The 17,055-nt window shown below is 50.4% G+C and overlaps 2 protein-coding genes across 2 annotated transcripts; one reads left to right on the top strand and one right to left on the bottom strand.

Moving 5' to 3' along the window:
- The first annotated feature begins 1,864 nt into the window (after window positions 1-1,864).
- Window positions 1,865-8,087, top strand: SIMC1 (SUMO interacting motifs containing 1). The gene is made up of 9 exons (XM_019473838.1): window positions 1,865-2,286; window positions 2,493-2,710; window positions 3,485-3,554; window positions 3,995-4,140; window positions 4,594-4,773; window positions 5,238-5,366; window positions 6,348-6,504; window positions 6,586-6,670; window positions 7,639-8,087. The coding sequence occupies exons 1-9, from the start codon at window positions 1,942-1,944 to the stop codon at window positions 7,857-7,859; spliced, it is 1,551 nt and encodes a 516-aa protein (XP_019329383.1). The 5' UTR covers window positions 1,865-1,941; the 3' UTR covers window positions 7,860-8,087.
- A 1,850-nt stretch (window positions 8,088-9,937) lies between these two features.
- On the bottom strand, window positions 9,938-16,290 carry KIAA1191 (KIAA1191 ortholog). The gene is made up of 6 exons (XM_009286029.2): window positions 16,285-16,290; window positions 15,857-15,983; window positions 14,007-14,131; window positions 12,684-12,790; window positions 12,231-12,367; window positions 9,938-11,765 (listed from the first exon to the last, which is right to left on the bottom strand). The coding sequence occupies exons 1-6, from the start codon at window positions 16,288-16,290 to the stop codon at window positions 11,557-11,559; spliced, it is 711 nt and encodes a 236-aa protein (XP_009284304.1). The 3' UTR covers window positions 9,938-11,556.
- Between the last annotated feature and the right edge of the window lie 765 nt (window positions 16,291-17,055).

Genomic DNA, 17,055 nt, shown 5'->3' with positions numbered 1-17,055 from the left:
TCCTCTCGGTCGCGTCCCTCACAGGACAGTCCTGGCCTCAGCCACATCCCCCAAGGGCCCCCTAACCTTCCCCAGGAGGCCTCGGGTCCCCTCGGCCACCTCCCGCCAGCAGAGGCCCGGTCCCCAAGCGTGTCCCCCCGGGGATCCCAGCCCCCTTGGCCGCGTCCCCCCAGGAAGACCCTGGCCCCCAGCCGTGGAATGTCTTGGTCCCCTCGGCTGCACATCGAGGAGGGTCCCAGCCCGCCGGGGCTCAGCCCCCGGGCACCCTGCTGGGTACAGCCCCCCAGCAGGGTCCAGCCCCGGGCCATGGTGGGGCAGCTGCCGTCCCACTCACCTGGGCCACCCCGCGGACAGGGGGATGATGAGCTGGTGCAGCGGCGGTTCAGGGCACAAGGCCGTCGGCAAGGCACAGCCCTGGGCAGGGGGGAACAGTCTGTCCACCCCCGCACCGGGTGCAGTTGGCCTCGGTTCCGATGCACCTTTCAAATGCTGGCAGTTCCGCGGCGTCCGGTGCGGCAGGGCTGGCTGGAGTCGGGGCAGCCTCCGGCCCTCCTCGGCTCCACCAGCTTCCCGGAGCATGCGAGGCCTGCTGGGTTTTGCCACCTCCCCAGGCTACATGCGGCCCCTCCTTGGGAAAAGCAGCAGGTTCTGAGTCAGGGGAAAAAAATGGATTTAAATTGTCCGCAAAATGTGTTCCTGCTTTGAGTCGCTGAGGGGTTTTTTTTTCCAAGAGCAAACAGGCTCTGACCCCTCCCGGGCACGTCGAGATCCTGAGAAGTGCCGTGTCCTGCCTGCCGGTGGTGCAGACACAGCTGCCTTCCCCTGCCTGCTCCTGCTGCCCCTCGGACAGGCGTGTCCTTGGAGCTCTGGGTGCTGCATCACCCGGCGAGTCCTGGATGGGAGTCCCCAAAGTCTCGGGGCTGCTGTAGCTCTGGCTTGGTGCCATGGATGTGAAGGTAGCTCTGTTCCCCACCGCTCGTGTCCATGTAGCGGGTGAGGTCATGCTGCAGGGGGGGTGCTGAGGTTCGGATCCTGTGCTGCTCCTGCCAGCACCAGGCAGGAGCCCCTGGGGACGGGGGACAGGAGCGCTCACTGCACTCCCGTTGCCCTCCCCAGGCACCCCAGCAGGGCTGGCACTTGCCATCCTGGGAGGGAGCTGAGCAGGCAGCCAGGCCCGCTCTGGGCCAAGGCGAGAGGTGTTTGGAGCAGAGGACACAGCCGTTTGCCGTAAGGAGCCCCAGGAGGAGCCGGGGGGTTTGTCTCTGCCAGGAGCAGGGAAGAAGAGCCCGGCTCGGGCTTGGGCTCAGCCATGCTGCTGGGGCGGGACGACACTAGAGCTCGGGGCTGCTACCCCACAGGCTGCCCCATCCCCTTGGCCAGGGGTCTTGCCCCTCGTCCTGGGCTGGTGCCAATGAGCCCCTTTTTCCCCTTGGGCTGGGGCAACAGTGCCACCATAGCAGAGGTCCCTGGCAGGAGAGAACCAAGGCACCCAGGTGCCACCGTCACTGACAACGCTGGCCCCTGTCCCCACAGATCATCGATCTGACCTGCGAGGACACGAGCACAGACCCGGCGCCGTGGAGCAGCCTCACCATCATCGACCTGACAGAGGACACATGCAGCCCTCTCTGCAGCCCTCCCCATGCCACCGGCTGGGCTGACCAGGACCCCGGGCAGGCGTCTGCTGCCCCGGCAGCACACACATCCCATCCCCGGCTCTGCTCCACCACAACGCAAGAAACAGAGGCGACGGCGGGGCCGAGCCCTGCAGTACCCTGGCATGGCACTCCCGCAGAGCCCAGTGCCACCACGGACACAGCAGAAAGTGCGGAGAACTGGAGTTGCTTCTCTCCCACCTCCAGCCGCCACGGCTCCTCCTGCAGCCCAGAGCAGAACTGCAGCACCACCACTGTTAATAGTGACTTGGGCTCCCTGGCCAGCATGCAGCTGGACTCGGACCTGCTGTCCCTGTCCCCCTCCAGCCTGGACAGCAGCAGCAGCTGGAGAGCCGGTGGCCCAGAGGAAGAGACTCCCCACCTCTGCCAGCAAAGGGAGCTGCCACTGAGGCTGAGCCCTGCCCCAGCCATCCCCACAACCCCAGGGAAGGCCCAAGGGCCTTTGCTGGAAGCAGGTGACTTACCACCACATGAAGCAATCCAGCAAGTGGCCCCAGCCAGGACCAAGGCTGACAGCAAGGCCTGGCTGAACAAACTGCACTATTTCAGAAGGAGCGGAGTCCAGCACCTCTTCCTCCAAGGCATAGCACCCAACAGGGAAACACAGCAGGTAAACAGGGTTCAGAGCAGCCCCTGCAGTAGAGGATGGAGCAGGGGCAGCCCCTGCTTCGCTTCCCCTTTCGGGGGAGGCTTTGCCAGGCAGTTGGGATCTCTGGTTACTGCAGTTCCCTTCACGGTGGGCCCCACATCACAGCTGGGTTCCTCTGTGTTGGGGGGAGCCAGTTTTCACTCATTGCCTTGCCTTGCACGCAGCAGAAACCTGAGCTCATCCCCAGCGGGAAGCTGAGCATGGTGCGCACCACCATGGAGGAGAACTTTCTGGAGGGCACGTTGCATTTCCTGAGCGAGTTCGTCTCCCACCAGCACTGTCCCCCCAAAGAAATCATCTCCCACCTGATCAGACAGATCCTGTTGAACCCCCACCAAGGGGAGATCCTGAAGGACACCTACATGCTGCTGATGAAGATCCAAATGTAGGTGTTCCCTTTGCCATGGTGCCCTGGGGCTGGCTAGGTGCTCCCGGGGGCCTGGCCAGCATAAAGGTTATTCCCTGTAGTCCTCACCCACAGAACAGGGAGCAATTTCCCCCGTAATCCAGGATGATCCTCCTGTCCCTGCCGCCTGTTATCAGCACAGGCACACCCTGGGCTGTCTGTGGGTCGGTCAGGACCATTGCTGGGCCAGACAGCAGCCACTAAACCCCCAAGTGAATGGAGGATGGGGGGGTGAGAGAGGCAGGGGATGCTGAGACAAGAGGGAAAGCAGTTCCAACTATATCATGGGCGTCCTTTAATCATTTAGTAGCAAGCCCACACAGTGCAGGGACAGCCTGTGACACCAGGGAGCCCTCTAGGACAGAGGAGTGTTTGCCTTGCTCCTGAAGAGCAGATCTCATTCTTCACTGCTGTGACATGGCAGAAACGCCTTCCCTGGGCTGCAGTGGGGGCCATGGGCTGGAGATGACTGGAGCAGTTCCCCCGCTGCCGTCAGGATTCTCACAGAGAGTCACAATGTTTTGTGAGGCCACGGGCCCAGGAGTGCTGATGCTTTCCACGGAGTACAGCCCCAGTTAGGTGCTTCCAAAAAATTAATGTGGTCAGGGGAGGAGAAAGGGAGAGGGTGAAGCTGGAGAGGAGAAAGCAGAGCAGGGCCCCGAGCAAGTGAGGCCGGGGGAGGGCCAGGGGCTGCTGTGCCTCCAGGCAGACGGTTGGGCAGTTCAGCACAAATGGACAGTGCTGTCCTTGCAGGCTCCATCCAGCCAACGCCGCCACAGTGGGATGGGACTGGATGCTGCTGAAATACGTCATGGAGGACCAGGTACTTGGCACTGCGTGTGTCACACTGGGCAGGGATAATCCAGCACGCGGTGCCTGAGGGTAAGCATTGCCCCAGGGCCTCATGGCCATGCTCTCCTGCAGAATGGGCCAGTCCAACATGCAGTTTTATTGCAGCAACTAAGGGCAGCAAATGCCAGTTGGGTCTCCCACTTTTATCCGCAGTGCTCCCTAAGCTGCTGCACAGCTGTAGGCAGGTTGTCTCATCTGAAGAAGACACAGCAACAGACAAAGCCTCTGTGGGCCACAGCCCTAATGCAATGGTAGTGCAGGTCCAGCGAAGCCCCCGGGGCATTGCCTGAGCCAGGCAGCCCCTCCTGGAGCTATGTCATGTACATCAGCCCATTCCTGAGACAGCCAAATTCCCTGGTGCTCCTCACCCTGCGGCTCCGCTAGGCTCATACCATCTCCATCTGCCCTCAGGAGAAGCCCCCTGGCCGTCTCCTCTTCCTGCAGTACGTGGTGCAGACCCTGGAGGACGACTTCCAGCAGAACCTGAGGTTGCGCCTGCTGCAGAAGTCGATTGCCAAGAAAGTGCTTTCGTGTGACATGTGCTTCAACAATGTCAAGTAAGGGACACCTCCTCCTCCCTTATTCTCTAACCAGATGCTGAGAGGCAGGGGCTCAGGGAACGCTTGTCAAGACTCCAGGTCAGGCTTTCAGACTTTCCAGGAAACAAGCTTAGGAGTCGGAGGGAAGTGTAGGACCCAAGTGTAAAGAACAGGAGCAGGTTTACAAAAGCAAACCACCAGAGATGATGTAAGGCATTTCCCACTGCAACTTAGCGGGCTTTTCCTAGGAATGAGGTCAGATTTGCATTGCTCCAGACAGGACTGAGAAGGAGGCAGTCCTGTTGACAAGCGTATAAATCTGCTGCTCAACAGAGCTACTCCCTAGCCTGTCCAAGTGGGTGGGATGTACTCTTCACCCTCGGGATCTTTCCTTGAGCTCCAAGTGGATCTAGAGGTCAGAATGCAGCAAAACCAGGCCTGTCCCCACTAACGTTCCTGTTTCTGTCCCAGGGAGGTGGTCGAATGGTTGGTCGCAGCAGTTACAGGACTGGGGTTCTCCCAGCCTCAGGAGCAGCCGCAAGAGATTACACCCTCTTCAGCAGAAGCAAGGGCCAAACACAGCTCATCTGCACCATGGCTGGTCAGCACTGACCAGGCAGAGGTGGCTCCACCAGCTTTCTTCGCCCAGAAGTAAGCCCCAGAAGTCCTGACTCCCTGCTGGCAGTATCATGGGGCCCAAGTCAGGGAGAAGCCAGAGTCTCTCCCTGTCAGGTCAGGGAAGCCAGGCTGTACCTGAAGTTCTCCTTTGGGGTAGACATATACTTGGTGAGCAAGAGACTTCCTCACCTGGTAGGAAACTGGCTCAGTGAGCGTCCTCCTCTTACATGTAGCATAAGGCTGGAGCTCTTGGCGCACAGCCCAGGCTGCCCCGTCCTGCTCCACCAAGTACAGCCACTGAGACCTCCCATCTGGGGATTAGCTCTGCTTCCGAGAGCATCAGATTCAAAAGCCATGAAGAGACATCAAATCTAGCCTGCTACGTTCCCTTATGTCCCTCCCTGCAAGGCGTGAGGCTGAACTAGGTGCCATCCCCACTGCTTTACTTTGCAAGCCGAGGGGTAGTGTCTCTAGTGTTGACTGCCTCTCTAACCTAGGGTGATGCTCCTGCTCCAGCGGATGTTGTCCATCGCAGTGGAAGTGGACAAATCTCCCAACTGCAGCTCCTGTAAGATCGCAGATGTGATATTCCCATTTATACTGAATATTCCCCTGAGGAGCCAAAGGTGAGACACATATGTGCAAGGCAGCATCTGCCTGTGTGAGCAATAGTCTTATTCCCAATTTACATCCAAGTCTGGATGCATAAAGTACCACAGGGTATAGAAAGACAGGCTCATTTATGACCCAGCCAGCAAACACATGGCTGTTGGACTGACAGATGCCACGGAGATAGAACATCACCAGCTGAATGCATCTCCCCAGCTCATGTGTTGCTGAGAAAAGTTGATTCTCCCACTTGTTAAAGTTGCAGGACCTTAAAACTGTAAAGAGGGTCTGAAAAGCAGCAGTCTGCATCAGCATGGTCAAGTACTGGCAAACACATCAGTGATTCCCAGGGACACCTGAGAAGCTCATCAGAAATATGATGCAGTTCTTGCAGCTTTGCCTTGACATGCCTTTGTTTGCTTCTCTAAGAAATGCAGTATTTGAAGCCAAAGCACAAGGGCCTGACTGGCTCTAGCATAGACATGAGACCACTAGAGCCACAGACATTTGAAACGCACGTTTGCCAGCCCCAGCAGGCAGCCCTTTCGGACCCTTTTAGCAGAACTCTCTCTGAGCACACATCGGGTCTAATCAAGCCAAACTGACTCTAACCAAGCTATCGCTCCACCCAGGACAGATCTAGATCCAGCTGGCCACTGACCCCACTTCACACTTGCTTGGCTGTGCTCCCTGCAAGTCAGCAGGAACGGGTAACTTCCGCACAGGCTGCTGGGCAGGGTGAAGTGAAGCAGATAAGCGTGCTTCACAGACCGTATCAACCTCGAGTTGCCACAGGTCAGACCTAAGGATGTAAACATGTCCATGGCTGAGCTGCATAACGAAGGTCTCTCTATCGCATCTGGTGGTTTTCCTTCCACTGCACTGCTGGGCAGCCCCTGCACCAGATCAGCACCAGCAGGACACCAGGAACATGCTACAGCAGTTGTCCCTGGCCAGGCTGTGCTGTCTCCCCCAGAGTAAATCCCTTTGTCTTCCAGGGAAGCTTTCTTAAACACTATGGAGAGCCAGCTCCTGCGCTGCAAACTGCTAGAGCTGTTGTTCCAGCATAGTTGTGACGTGCCCACGACCTTGCCCTTGTCTCTGGCCAAGATCCTGTATTTCCTGAGCCACTCCTCTGTGCTGCTGCAATACCAGGTATCCAGTCCAACCTCTGCTTTGCCTTGTTTTCTCCTAAGAAAACCTCTTCTAATAACCAAATACTGTCTCCTGTCATAGGATGAAACAGCAACATGGCAAAGATGGGATGAGATGCTGCAGTACTTGAGTTTGCTGCTGCTGAGTTACCAAAATGTAATACTGGGTAAGCAGCCTGTTCTGGCCTTAATAAACATGATCTCATCAAAAGGCTGCAGTAGAACAGCCAAAGTACCCTTCCTCCTCTCTTCTCATCACTCGAACTCATGGCCACTGAGTCTTAGAAAGATAATGTGCCTCCATCCATGCTAGTAACTATTCCCAGCAGTCAGAGCAAAGAAGTGATGTTGCATCAAGCAGAGCATTCAACCTGCTTTGCCAAGTTTAGCCCCTAAGAAATAGCCTACTTCCTAAAGGATCAATCCCAGCACTGAGAAGTACACAATGGGGTGCTTTGTACCCACCGTTGTCTAATTTGTGCACAGAGTGGGTGGAAGAATAGGGTGGTTTAGGAGGAAAAGCAGAAGTCAAAGGGATGGTAAAGCCAGGACACACTCAGCACTTAGCATTGGGCAGGGAGCACCACCCACAGTAGCCATGGAAGGAGCAGTATTTCTGACCCCAGGAGAGCAGCAGTCACAAAACACTCCCTAAAACTCCCTAAAGTCATTTTACCAGAAAATTCCTAAAGTCTCTTCCCAAATTCAGCTGCTTTAGCACAGGGTTAAGGCTCTCATGGAGGAATGCAGAGGAACCCACCATCACATGTGCATAGAGTCTCATTCTCCCCGAAGCCCTAGACGATCACTGTTGTTAAACTCTTTGGAGACTCTCCTTTGCAGCTGGACAGCTGTCCAGTCTGCCACTAGCACAGGAGTAAAGGATGCTACAAGCCCTGCCCCCTCCCCGTTTCTTGGGCTCTCTCTACATGCAGACTGAGCTCCAGGAGGGGACGGTACCTTCTTCCACCAGGCTAGTCTTGTGCAAAAGCATCAAGGATAACCATGAGAGGATCAGCACGGTTCCCAACCACTCCTCTCCGCAGCGTTGCCTGTGGCACGCTGCGATCTGTCCCTGAACAGGTCAGGCAGCCCACTGTGTGTTGCCTCTCCCCACCAGCATTTCCTCTTGCAGAGCACTTACGGAGCTCACTCAATGACCGGATGGACTTGATCATTCAGAAAGCCAAGCCCAAGCCCCAGGACGGCGATGACATCAGCCATCTGGACATTCAACTGAAGATAGAGGACTTCATCAGCCGAATGCAGCAGGTCCTGGGGCAGCCTTTTCCCCTGCAGATCATGGAGAAATTGTGCATGCTTCGGGAGTTGTTCCTCATTGTCGCTGCTACCTGATGGAGACAACCACTGCGGCAGGGGGCACAAAGAGCTTCACGTTTCCTCTATAAAACCCCATCAAAACCCCCATCTCATGCTGCAGTCTCAAGTGCCGTACGTCATGTGGGTTTGTTTATACGTTTCTTTGGAAAAATGTCTGGGTTTACATGGTCTCAGAATTTCCTTTCAAACTTGCCTCATCCTACAGTTTTACAAGGCACTTTGTACACTTTAAAAAAATAAATTATTTTCATATTTGCTGAGACTCTTCCATCTTGGTGCCAGCCCTGCCCAAAGGAAGTGCAGAGCTGTCAGCTGTACCTTGGGGTAGCATTAAACTAACACAGCCATAAACTCTGACAATAGTTTGCACAGCAAGCAAAATGCCAAAATACCTGTTTAATATTTAGGAAAAGGTGATAATATTTAAGAAAAAAAGCAGGTGTTGGCTGCAGTGACAGCATTCACAGTGCAGAGATCCCCAAGGCATGCTGGTCAGTCCTCAGGAGAGGAACATTTCTGTTCCAAATCAAATACATCGACATGACTTTGCCCAAGGTGATTAGCATGTCAAGAGGGAGGACTGGATAGCAGCATCAGCTGAAAATGCTGCGCCTCTTCCAGAGTGCACTGAAGTGTCTGCAGTGCAGGCAAGCATGCGTGTTACGACGAAGACAAATACTCAATTCAAATACACTCCCATCAACTCAAATCACAGCTGAGGTCAGAGAGCAATTAGGCATTTCTATAGAAGCTCTCCTCAGACAGTTCAGAAGCAACAGAGGTTGGGAGTGAAAGAAAGATTTCTGTAGCTGCCCACCACCCCTTTATCTGCCCCTGTGGTAGGTGACCCTTGGGGCAGGGTCCTAATGAGACCAGAGCCTAGGAGCATAGGGCAGCACAGTCACGGCCAGGAATGACTACTGTCCTGATGTCAGTGCCGCACACACTGAAGACCTGGTGCTTGCTGCACAGCAAGGCCTCATCCAGAAGCCTGGCTTCGGTTAGCCCAGAACCGTTTGGAAGGGTCTGACCTAGGGCTCACAGGTTTTCTTTAGGAAGCCTCTTCCCAACTGCCAGATGCAGAACAAACCACTCATCTGCGTGACATTGCCCCTCTAATCCAGGGATAAGCCATCCAGGGAAAAGTGAAGAAGTCTGTTTTGGGAGTAGTAGCCAGAAGCATTCCCAGCAGCGCAAACTCCAAGTGCTCCCTGCCCCAGAAAGCTGCTCTTCCTGCATGGTGTGCTCATTCAGGTGTATTTTCCAGTTGGGTCCTTTTAACTGGATTAGACTTGTATCACCAGACTAGAAAAGCAGCCACATTCCAGCAAGAGGTCCATAGTTATGGATGTTAGTTTCTGATATGTTGGTCATATCCCCAAAAATTATGTTGGCATAAAATATGGAAAGTAGAATATCAGACCAAGAGGCCACACTTTAACCCCAGCCTTTCCAAACTAAACTGAGATTAGCCTGTGTAACCAAGACCTGCAGCAGCCGCCTGTACCAGAGTACCTGAGTGCTTCAGCATTTATTTCATCACTTCTAGTTCTGCTAACGCTCTAGGAGCACAGGAGACACCAGTGTTCAGCTCAGACATACCCAGCCCAGGAGAACCGTGTGCTCTATCAGCAGTACTTTGGCAGCTACAAATGCTACAACAGCACTTAAACCAGAACTTTTCAGAGGAAGGCAAAGCAGAGACCACCATACCACTGGGAGCTGGGCACCTCTAGGCAAATACCAGCCTGGCTCCCACCTGTGCCCACCTCCACACTACAGGTGCAAAAACAGCACACAAGCTGCAACAGAAGCAATCTCAGGAACATGAAGAATCACCATTTGAATAGCTTGGGAAAACACAAAGATTTCATGTTTAGTTTCATCTGCACAAGCCCTAACACAGGACTGAGCCTGGCTTTAAACTGAGTCTCCCTGTCGAAAGGGAGTTTTACAGAGCAAACATTTTACCCTGGTGCAAGGGCTGCCAGAGCCTTATTAGGCAGAACCTTGACCCCACACTCACTGGACAGCCCCACATTTCTTCCACAGATGCTTTGCCAGCGCTAACACACACTGAGGGTGGACCTCCATTCACAAGGTTTTTATTTTCTTATAACAAACAAAAAAATCATACACATTAGAGACATGAATACAGACAACAAATAAATTAATGTCAAATGAGAGACTGCTAAGGTGCAAATGAGTGGTGACAGTGAAAACTGCTTGGTTGGGTGGGAGACTTTCAACACAACACATCATTGGCAGTGCTGTTGAAGCTTGAAGAAGCAGAGCCACAAAACATGCTTCTTCAGAGGGGACAGCAGCTAGCCCAGTGAGCCAACCCTGCCTCGCCCTCTGGGAGAAACATTTGATTTAAGAAGGCAGAAACCTCAGAGCTTGACAGTTACCAGCTGTTAAGTAACCTCTGTATAATGTCTTGGCAACAGACAAGCTTCCGTATCAGATGCAAGGCTGCTGCTGCCACCTCGCCACTGCAGAAAGCCTGCTGCTGGCTGAGGGAGCTCTGCAACACAATCGTGAGATGGAGAGAGAGGAGACCTTTTTGCCACAGGACAGGTGAAGATTACAGAGCAATGCTGCCTATAATGCCTAAGGGATTAGATGGTAGCCAGGAGTTCCTTCCACTTTTCATGAAAGCAAGTGTTAGCTGTTCCAAATAATTGGTTCTGACTAGGCCAAAAATTACATTAGCTGTATTGTAGCAGGGAGGAATGTTTAGCCTTGATCTGCCCTCAGTCCTCCCCCAGCCCTGCAAAATGCATTTAATGCTGATGAAAAAACCCTATTTGAGAAGTGCCCCTGGTGTCTAATACACTTCTACACGATTCATACAAGATGCTAGAAAAAAAAATCAAACAAATCAAGCAGCACCCAGCATGCCAGAACATCTGTAAATCTGTTGTCTAGGAGAAGGCAGGACAGTGTTTTGCAGAGAGAGAGTAGGATTACTTGGTCCAAGCCACACCAGCTCTGGTCATTTCTACCTTTTTGGAGGAACATGAAGAGTTGGAAGAGAAGCAACTCTTCCTTGTTACTGCCAAGCCCCATTAGAGTCTGCTCCCTGCCTTTCTAAGAGCATCTTAGAATGGTCACTGCTCCACTTTTCCTTTAAAAATCCAAAACCAAAGAAGTACTAGGTGTTGAACTATAAGGTCACACTGGATAGTAAGGGAGTGCCACATTTAAAACTGACCCACCACATTCCCAGAGCAACTTCCTTCTGGCAGTTAATGGTCCAGTTTTTAGTCCTTGCTTGTTTTCATCATTTTCTGCTGGTGTTCTATATACGCCAGACAGAACCACGGTCCTCCTGAGGGTACTTCAGCACTGAGCAGTACAAGACAATCAGACTACGGGTAGACAAGCCAGCCTGCTTGCACACCACACGCAGTCCAGTCCCACAAAACATGGTTCAAGGTTTTACTGTGGTGTAGTGTACCGGGAAACACATCTAGTGCAGCCTAGCAGACCGAACTGGTGCAATACAGCAGACAGGATGGTTTACATTGGTTTAGTACTAGCACAGGAGTTTTTCCAAGACTGGCTTTAGGAGGACAGTCACAACTGTTTCCTTTTCTGAGATGAAGAGCTGGAACGGAGACTTTCCTATTTCACTGCAGCACAATGGGACAGGGAAGCAGAGCCTAAGACACCCTGTAGCCTGCTAAAGACACCAGAAGCGTTCTTCCTAGAACCCGGTGGGAGTGAGCACATTCAGATCCCGAGGTTTGATATTATGGGAACGTGGAGATTGTTTCCTCCCTTCTGTGACTGGAATGTCCATTTTGGGTGGCTTGAAGGTGACTGGATCCTCTGGCATCCTAGTAGCCTGAGCACGCATCAGCTCCATTGGGGATGGCTTCTGGGCACCTTTATAGGACTGGATGGTAAATCCTCCTGATGAAAAAGAAAATCACAGCAAGTAAGAGCTAGGAAAACTAGCGAAGTCCTTTTTCCACTGCTGCCAGGAGTAAGCAGTGTCACTGATGCCTGACACTGCAGAAAGCCTATGCGAGACCCAGCAGCTTCATGTCATCTAAAGCCTATTCCACATCAGTGGCTGGCACTTCCAGTTCTGGTTCCACCAGACAGCAGAGAAAGCAGAGTAAAAAGCTGTCGCCTTCACACCCTGCCCTTCCACTGCAGCTCAGTACAAGTTATTTCTACTTTTAGATCTTTGACATAGGTTTTACCTAACTGCTTTTTATTTAGGCACAGAAATGATATGAGTAGCATACATTCACAAGGCAGTCCTAGAAAGTAACAAGGCAAGCAGGATAAGGCTCCAGAAATAGCTAGCAAGTTTGTTGTGTGACAGGTCTCCCCTAGTTCTTGCAGGGCAGGGGATTTTAGAGGACATACCTGGATCGTTGGTGGATTTCTGGATGGCTTTGGGTCCAAAAAAGCTCCATCTTTCAGATGGCAATTTGTCCCCAGCAGCTTCCATGGCAAAGTCTGGGCCAGTGATAGAAGTAGAGGATCCCTGACTAAACCAACCCCTAGGGAAAAATCATTGGTATGTATAAAACATGAAAATAAATACTTCAAGCAGCCCCACTGTGCCAGGAACTTTACATGTAGTTACCAGGGGCAATTTAAACAATCTTAATAGGTTTGTTACCACCCAGGATAAAGATATGTATGCTCAAGTTCCACAAGCTTTCAACATTTGGATCTATCCAACACAAATGCACAGCAGGCTCTGAATTTCACCCCTTAGACAGTCCCTCACTGGATAAGGTTATTTGTAGCAGCTCCCACCTCAGCAGCCTGTAGGAAACCAAAGGAGTTAGTGGTCTATCAGGAACAGAGTACCTGTTTTTATGCTTGGGAGAGGAGTGGGGAGTGCTGCTTGGAGTGGACTGAGCAGAAGAAGTCTGTTTGTCATCTTTTGTCATCTCTCCACTCTGCATTTTTAGCTTCTGTTAGGAGAGGCAAGAGAAACACAGAAGCAACAGAGCTTAAATACAAGACATAAGGAACCACCAGTTTTATTATAAACAATTGTCCAGTTTTGACATCACAGGTGATAAAGGATTTAAGTGTCACTTCACCTAAAGCTAAACGCAGTATTACAATACTTGCACACAGCTCGCTCTGCAATTCAGAGTCACTACCCAACAGTAATGCACTGCTTCAACACCAGCATTCATAGGGACATTGCAGATGTAGCAGAGCTAGCTTACACATCAGTTCAGCTACCCGGTAACAAGTCTAAATGCCACAGCAACCATTTGTCTGCAGCACTTGTCAGAGCAACAAAGTTTTCAGTCCCACAAGTTCTCTAATGAAGGTGAGACCAGAGCTCATACAGAAAGTACAAGGTCTAGGAGTGCTAGACCCTGAGAAGTAATCCACATACAACAGGATGGAAACACTGCTCTAGAACACTGAGATGAACTGTATTTGAAGAGTACGCCTGGTCATAAAGCAAACAGGAACTGGGTGTATGTGAACCAGGTTATTACAAGTCAGACAGTACAAACTGGACTTTGAAGAAGTCACTTGAAGGGCAGTTATAGTTCAACACCAGCTACACAGGCACCTTCTCAGAATGTTTCCTGTGGCTATCCAAGCCACACTAATGCAATTCACCAACACTGTTACTGAAACTTTGACCTTGTGGGAGTAATGCTTGGAGAGTTCACTATTAAACTCCAACTGCAAGATTACTGTGGGCAACTGAGCTCGTCAGAAACATGTTGATTCAAGACTTTTGTCTTTATTTCCAGTAAGAGGCAAGCCCAAGTTCATCTGCTAACTTCCACATCAGAAATGCACGGTTTACAAGTTCTCTTGGAACAAACAGTTACAACAGTCAACTGCAGGGCACCATCCAAAGGTACAGCAAGAAACTAGACTCTGTGTAGGGATGTCCCCACTTGGAAAGATGACTGTGATAGTCTGACATGACCGTGGAATGACAGATTTCAGGAAAAACTTTGTTTCAAAACTATAAAGGCTAACACTAATTTTAAAATATAAGTGGGTAACCTTTTTTACACAATGAGCTAAAAGCCTTCAGAGGAAGCAGTTTAAGGAGAGTCCTAGCAACGTGCTCCAAAAATTATGTCACCAGATAGGTCTTAAGCTAGTGCACAACTTACACAGAGAAAGCCAATGCAAAACAAGCCTTACGTGGACTGCCTCAGCCACTCGGTGATACTTGGTCTCCTCAGTAGTGAGGCCTTTGTGGGGAGTGTAGCCAGCATCTCTCAGCCCTGCCTGCTGCTCAAAGCGCTGAATGCTCTCCTGAGTCTGCTCTGGAACGGACAAGAGCACATATTCACACAGAAATGCCACCACAAGCAGTTCTAGCAAACAAAGGCAACTTAAGCAACCTAATGCAAGACCCTTTTTTCATCATTCATACCTACATGTTGTGATGAGCTGACAGAGGCAGCAAGATGAAGCTAATGAGATATTCTGACTTTAAAACTATCCTGAGTCATAGGGCTAAGTCAAATGAGCAGTGATTTGTCCCAAATCACCAGATGTATTACAAATGCAACACCTGTAATTAAACTCATCTCACCCAAGAAGTTGCATCACTCCTAATTACAACTTCCTAAATCTAGGAGACCCCAATAAGCTGGACATTTTAAGTAGCCCTCTAGATTCAAGGGAGGTTTTTTTGCCAACAAAAAATGAAGTCTTCTGAACGACTGCCCAGACTAGCTAATCTGACAATCACAGCCAGCGATTGTCTCATGTCAAAGAGCCAGTCTTTACCACTGGTGGTAAAGGCGGTAAGACTCCCAGTGATTCTAGATTAGGTAAATAAGCTATTTCAGCCAAATACAGAGCCAGCATATAATACACTGATATCAGCTTCAGTTCTGAAAAATATAAGCACTTTCCCCCCCCCCCCACTACCAGCATAAAATGTTCACTCCCTAGTGGAACCAAGAAAAAAGTCAAAAGGAATTAGAGCACAAAAAGATTACTGGAAAACCCCAATGTCTTCTTAAACAGATAACAATTCCCACATTAATGTTAAAGTTATTTGCAGGGATAGTGCAAATGATAGATGAGAAATCTAGAGGACCTTTGTCTGTTTATTTCCAACTTGTGACTGAATGTTCTTCCTGGGAGGTGTAGGTTGGGGCTCCTGACTTCTTACTGCACAAGAACGTTTTTAGGCCATCATTGTTTTTCCTAGATTAGCATTTTATCATTAGACTAGAACAGGAGCTGCTTTCCAGAAGAAAGTTCATATTCCTGGATTTTATTTTGTGATGTGTTGGTTATTTTTGAGCCAAGACTGAAATAAGTGCAGATGTATAGCTATTTCAAAATGCTGGTCTGAAAATCTAGAAGTCTTTGGAAGCACTGCTTGGAGGAAAAGGTGAAGCTCTGATCCCAGCTGCTAAAAGAAGAGGCAGCAGGGAGAGATTAACACATGATTAATTCCTCTTGTCAAACAGGCATGTCTTCTCTGCAAGCATAACTGACCCAATTTGATTTTAAAGCATTATGATTTATGAGGTTTGTTTTTTTTTAAAGTAAGCATTACTGTTAGTAAGACAGCTGCTGCTGCTATTAACTAACATAAATGCCAGCAAGTGCTCCATTAGCACAGTACATCAGCTCTCCACACCACTTTGGTTAATTTTAGAGCTTTACCTGCCATTCAGAAATAGCAAGTTAATAAGCAAACAGAGTAGCAGCAGCAGCCGCCTCTGCACTCCAGCAACAAGGTGGCATGGACTGCAGCATCCTATCAGCAGATAACATACCCTGCACTCCTCCCTCATCACCCACCTCCAGCACCTGGAAACAGAGGCAATAAGTGTGGCCTATTCCCTAGTTCCTTGCTTCCTTCTAGAAGCATCCTCCAAAAAAACTCATACAGCTCAAGAGCAGAGTCAGTCTGAACCCACAAGCTGTCCAGGAACTCTGGTAGTTACCTTGAGGCATTACCAAGCCAGAGCACACTCATGTGCCCACACCCCATTAGCCACCACATTAGAGGTGAGAGTTCTTACTTGTAATGAGAGAGTTCATGATGATGTGAGTAGCCTTGGCCTTCACCACAGGTACCTTGTTCACACTTTCAGTGGATGATGAAGGAGTTATAACAGGTGCATTCATGTTAGCATCCCCTTCCTCAACCTGTGGGGAAGAAGCAGGGCACAGTTTGAGAAAGTATCTCAGCACCTTGCCAGGACATATCTCTAGCTACTCAAATGAGACACAAAGTCAAGCTGCTCTAGCAGCTAGCCTTCATCCCACAGAAGAAACCCGTACACTGTTCTCACTACAGCCCAGGAATGTTTAGAGCTTGAACCTTATAATTCTTAGCAACAAGCAAGCAACTTGCATCCAACATCTGAAAACCTACCAAGCTCAGAGCCAACAAGTTGTTAGTCTAAGTACAAGAAGGTCAACAGGAAAGAAACCAGAACATATCTACTTCCATTCTCGTAACTGCAAATTGGACTTCAAGGTCAACTGGGCAAGAGCACCCCTCCACAGACAGCTCAGATACAGAATGGCAGTCACACAGATTAGAGGCTGGTATTTAGATCTTGTTTTCCTCCTCATTCCTTATATCAGTTTCTTGCTCAGTGTATCTAGCAGTCATAGTTCTACCACTGATCACGCGACCCTAGCAACAAAGAACCAGACAATGAATGCTAGAAAACAAGAAATCTTGTGAAACACAGACTTCCTCCTCCTAACACAGGAGTTACTGTTCCCTGACTGGACAGTTTGCTTTTTGTGCCAAACCACAACTTTAGGTTTTCTTCCACGAGAAAGATTTTAAAACAAAACAAGGTGAAAAGTAGAGGTTAAGCTCAAAGGGATGCAGTTATTTACTTCCATTCAACAACATTTAACTTCACTTCAAACTTAGAAAACAGCCTCTAAATTTAGAAGAGCTGGTCCTGCACTCAAAGCATCCCCACAGTCGTTTCACAGAACAGTTTGGGTTGAAAGGGACCTTCAGAGACCATCTAGTCCAGCCCCCCTGCTGCAGGCAGGGACACCTTTCACTAGATCAGGTTGCTCAAAGCCTCACCCCCCCCGACTTTAAACGCTTCCAGGGATGGGGCATCCACAGCTTCTCTGGCAACCTGTTCCAGCGCCTCACCACCCTCATAGTAAAGAATTTACATCCAACCTAAATCTACCCTTTTGCTCTGGTTTAATTACACCTGGTTACAGCTCGCAGCTTTTTTAC

The sequence above is a fragment of the Aptenodytes forsteri genome, unplaced genomic scaffold, assembly GCF_000699145.1.
Source record: "Aptenodytes forsteri isolate BGI_AS27 unplaced genomic scaffold, ASM69914v1 Scaffold54, whole genome shotgun sequence".
NCBI classification, from domain to species: Eukaryota; Metazoa; Chordata; class Aves; order Sphenisciformes; family Spheniscidae; genus Aptenodytes; species Aptenodytes forsteri.
The sequence above is the reverse complement of the archived record's forward strand: the minus strand, read 5'-3'. Positions and strand labels throughout refer to the sequence as shown.

Coding starts and splice junctions, on each gene's coding strand:
- SIMC1 (XM_019473838.1), top strand. CDS start 1,942: ATGCAGCTGGACTCGGACCTGCTGTCCCTGTCCCCCTCCAGCCTGGAC. Junction 2,287..2,492: donor CCAACAGGGAAACACAGCAG/GTAAACAGGGTT, acceptor TGCACGCAGCAG/AAACCTGAGCTCATCCCCAG. Junction 5,367..6,347: donor ATTCCCCTGAGGAGCCAAAG/GTGAGACACATA, acceptor TTTGTCTTCCAG/GGAAGCTTTCTTAAACACTA.
- KIAA1191 (XM_009286029.2), bottom strand. Junction 14,132..15,856: donor CATGAACTCTCTCATTACAA/GTAAGAACTCTC, acceptor TGTCCGTTCCAG/AGCAGACTCAGGAGAGCATT. Junction 11,766..12,230: donor GAAATCCACCAACGATCCAG/GTATGTCCTCTA, acceptor CTTTTTCATCAG/GAGGATTTACCATCCAGTCC.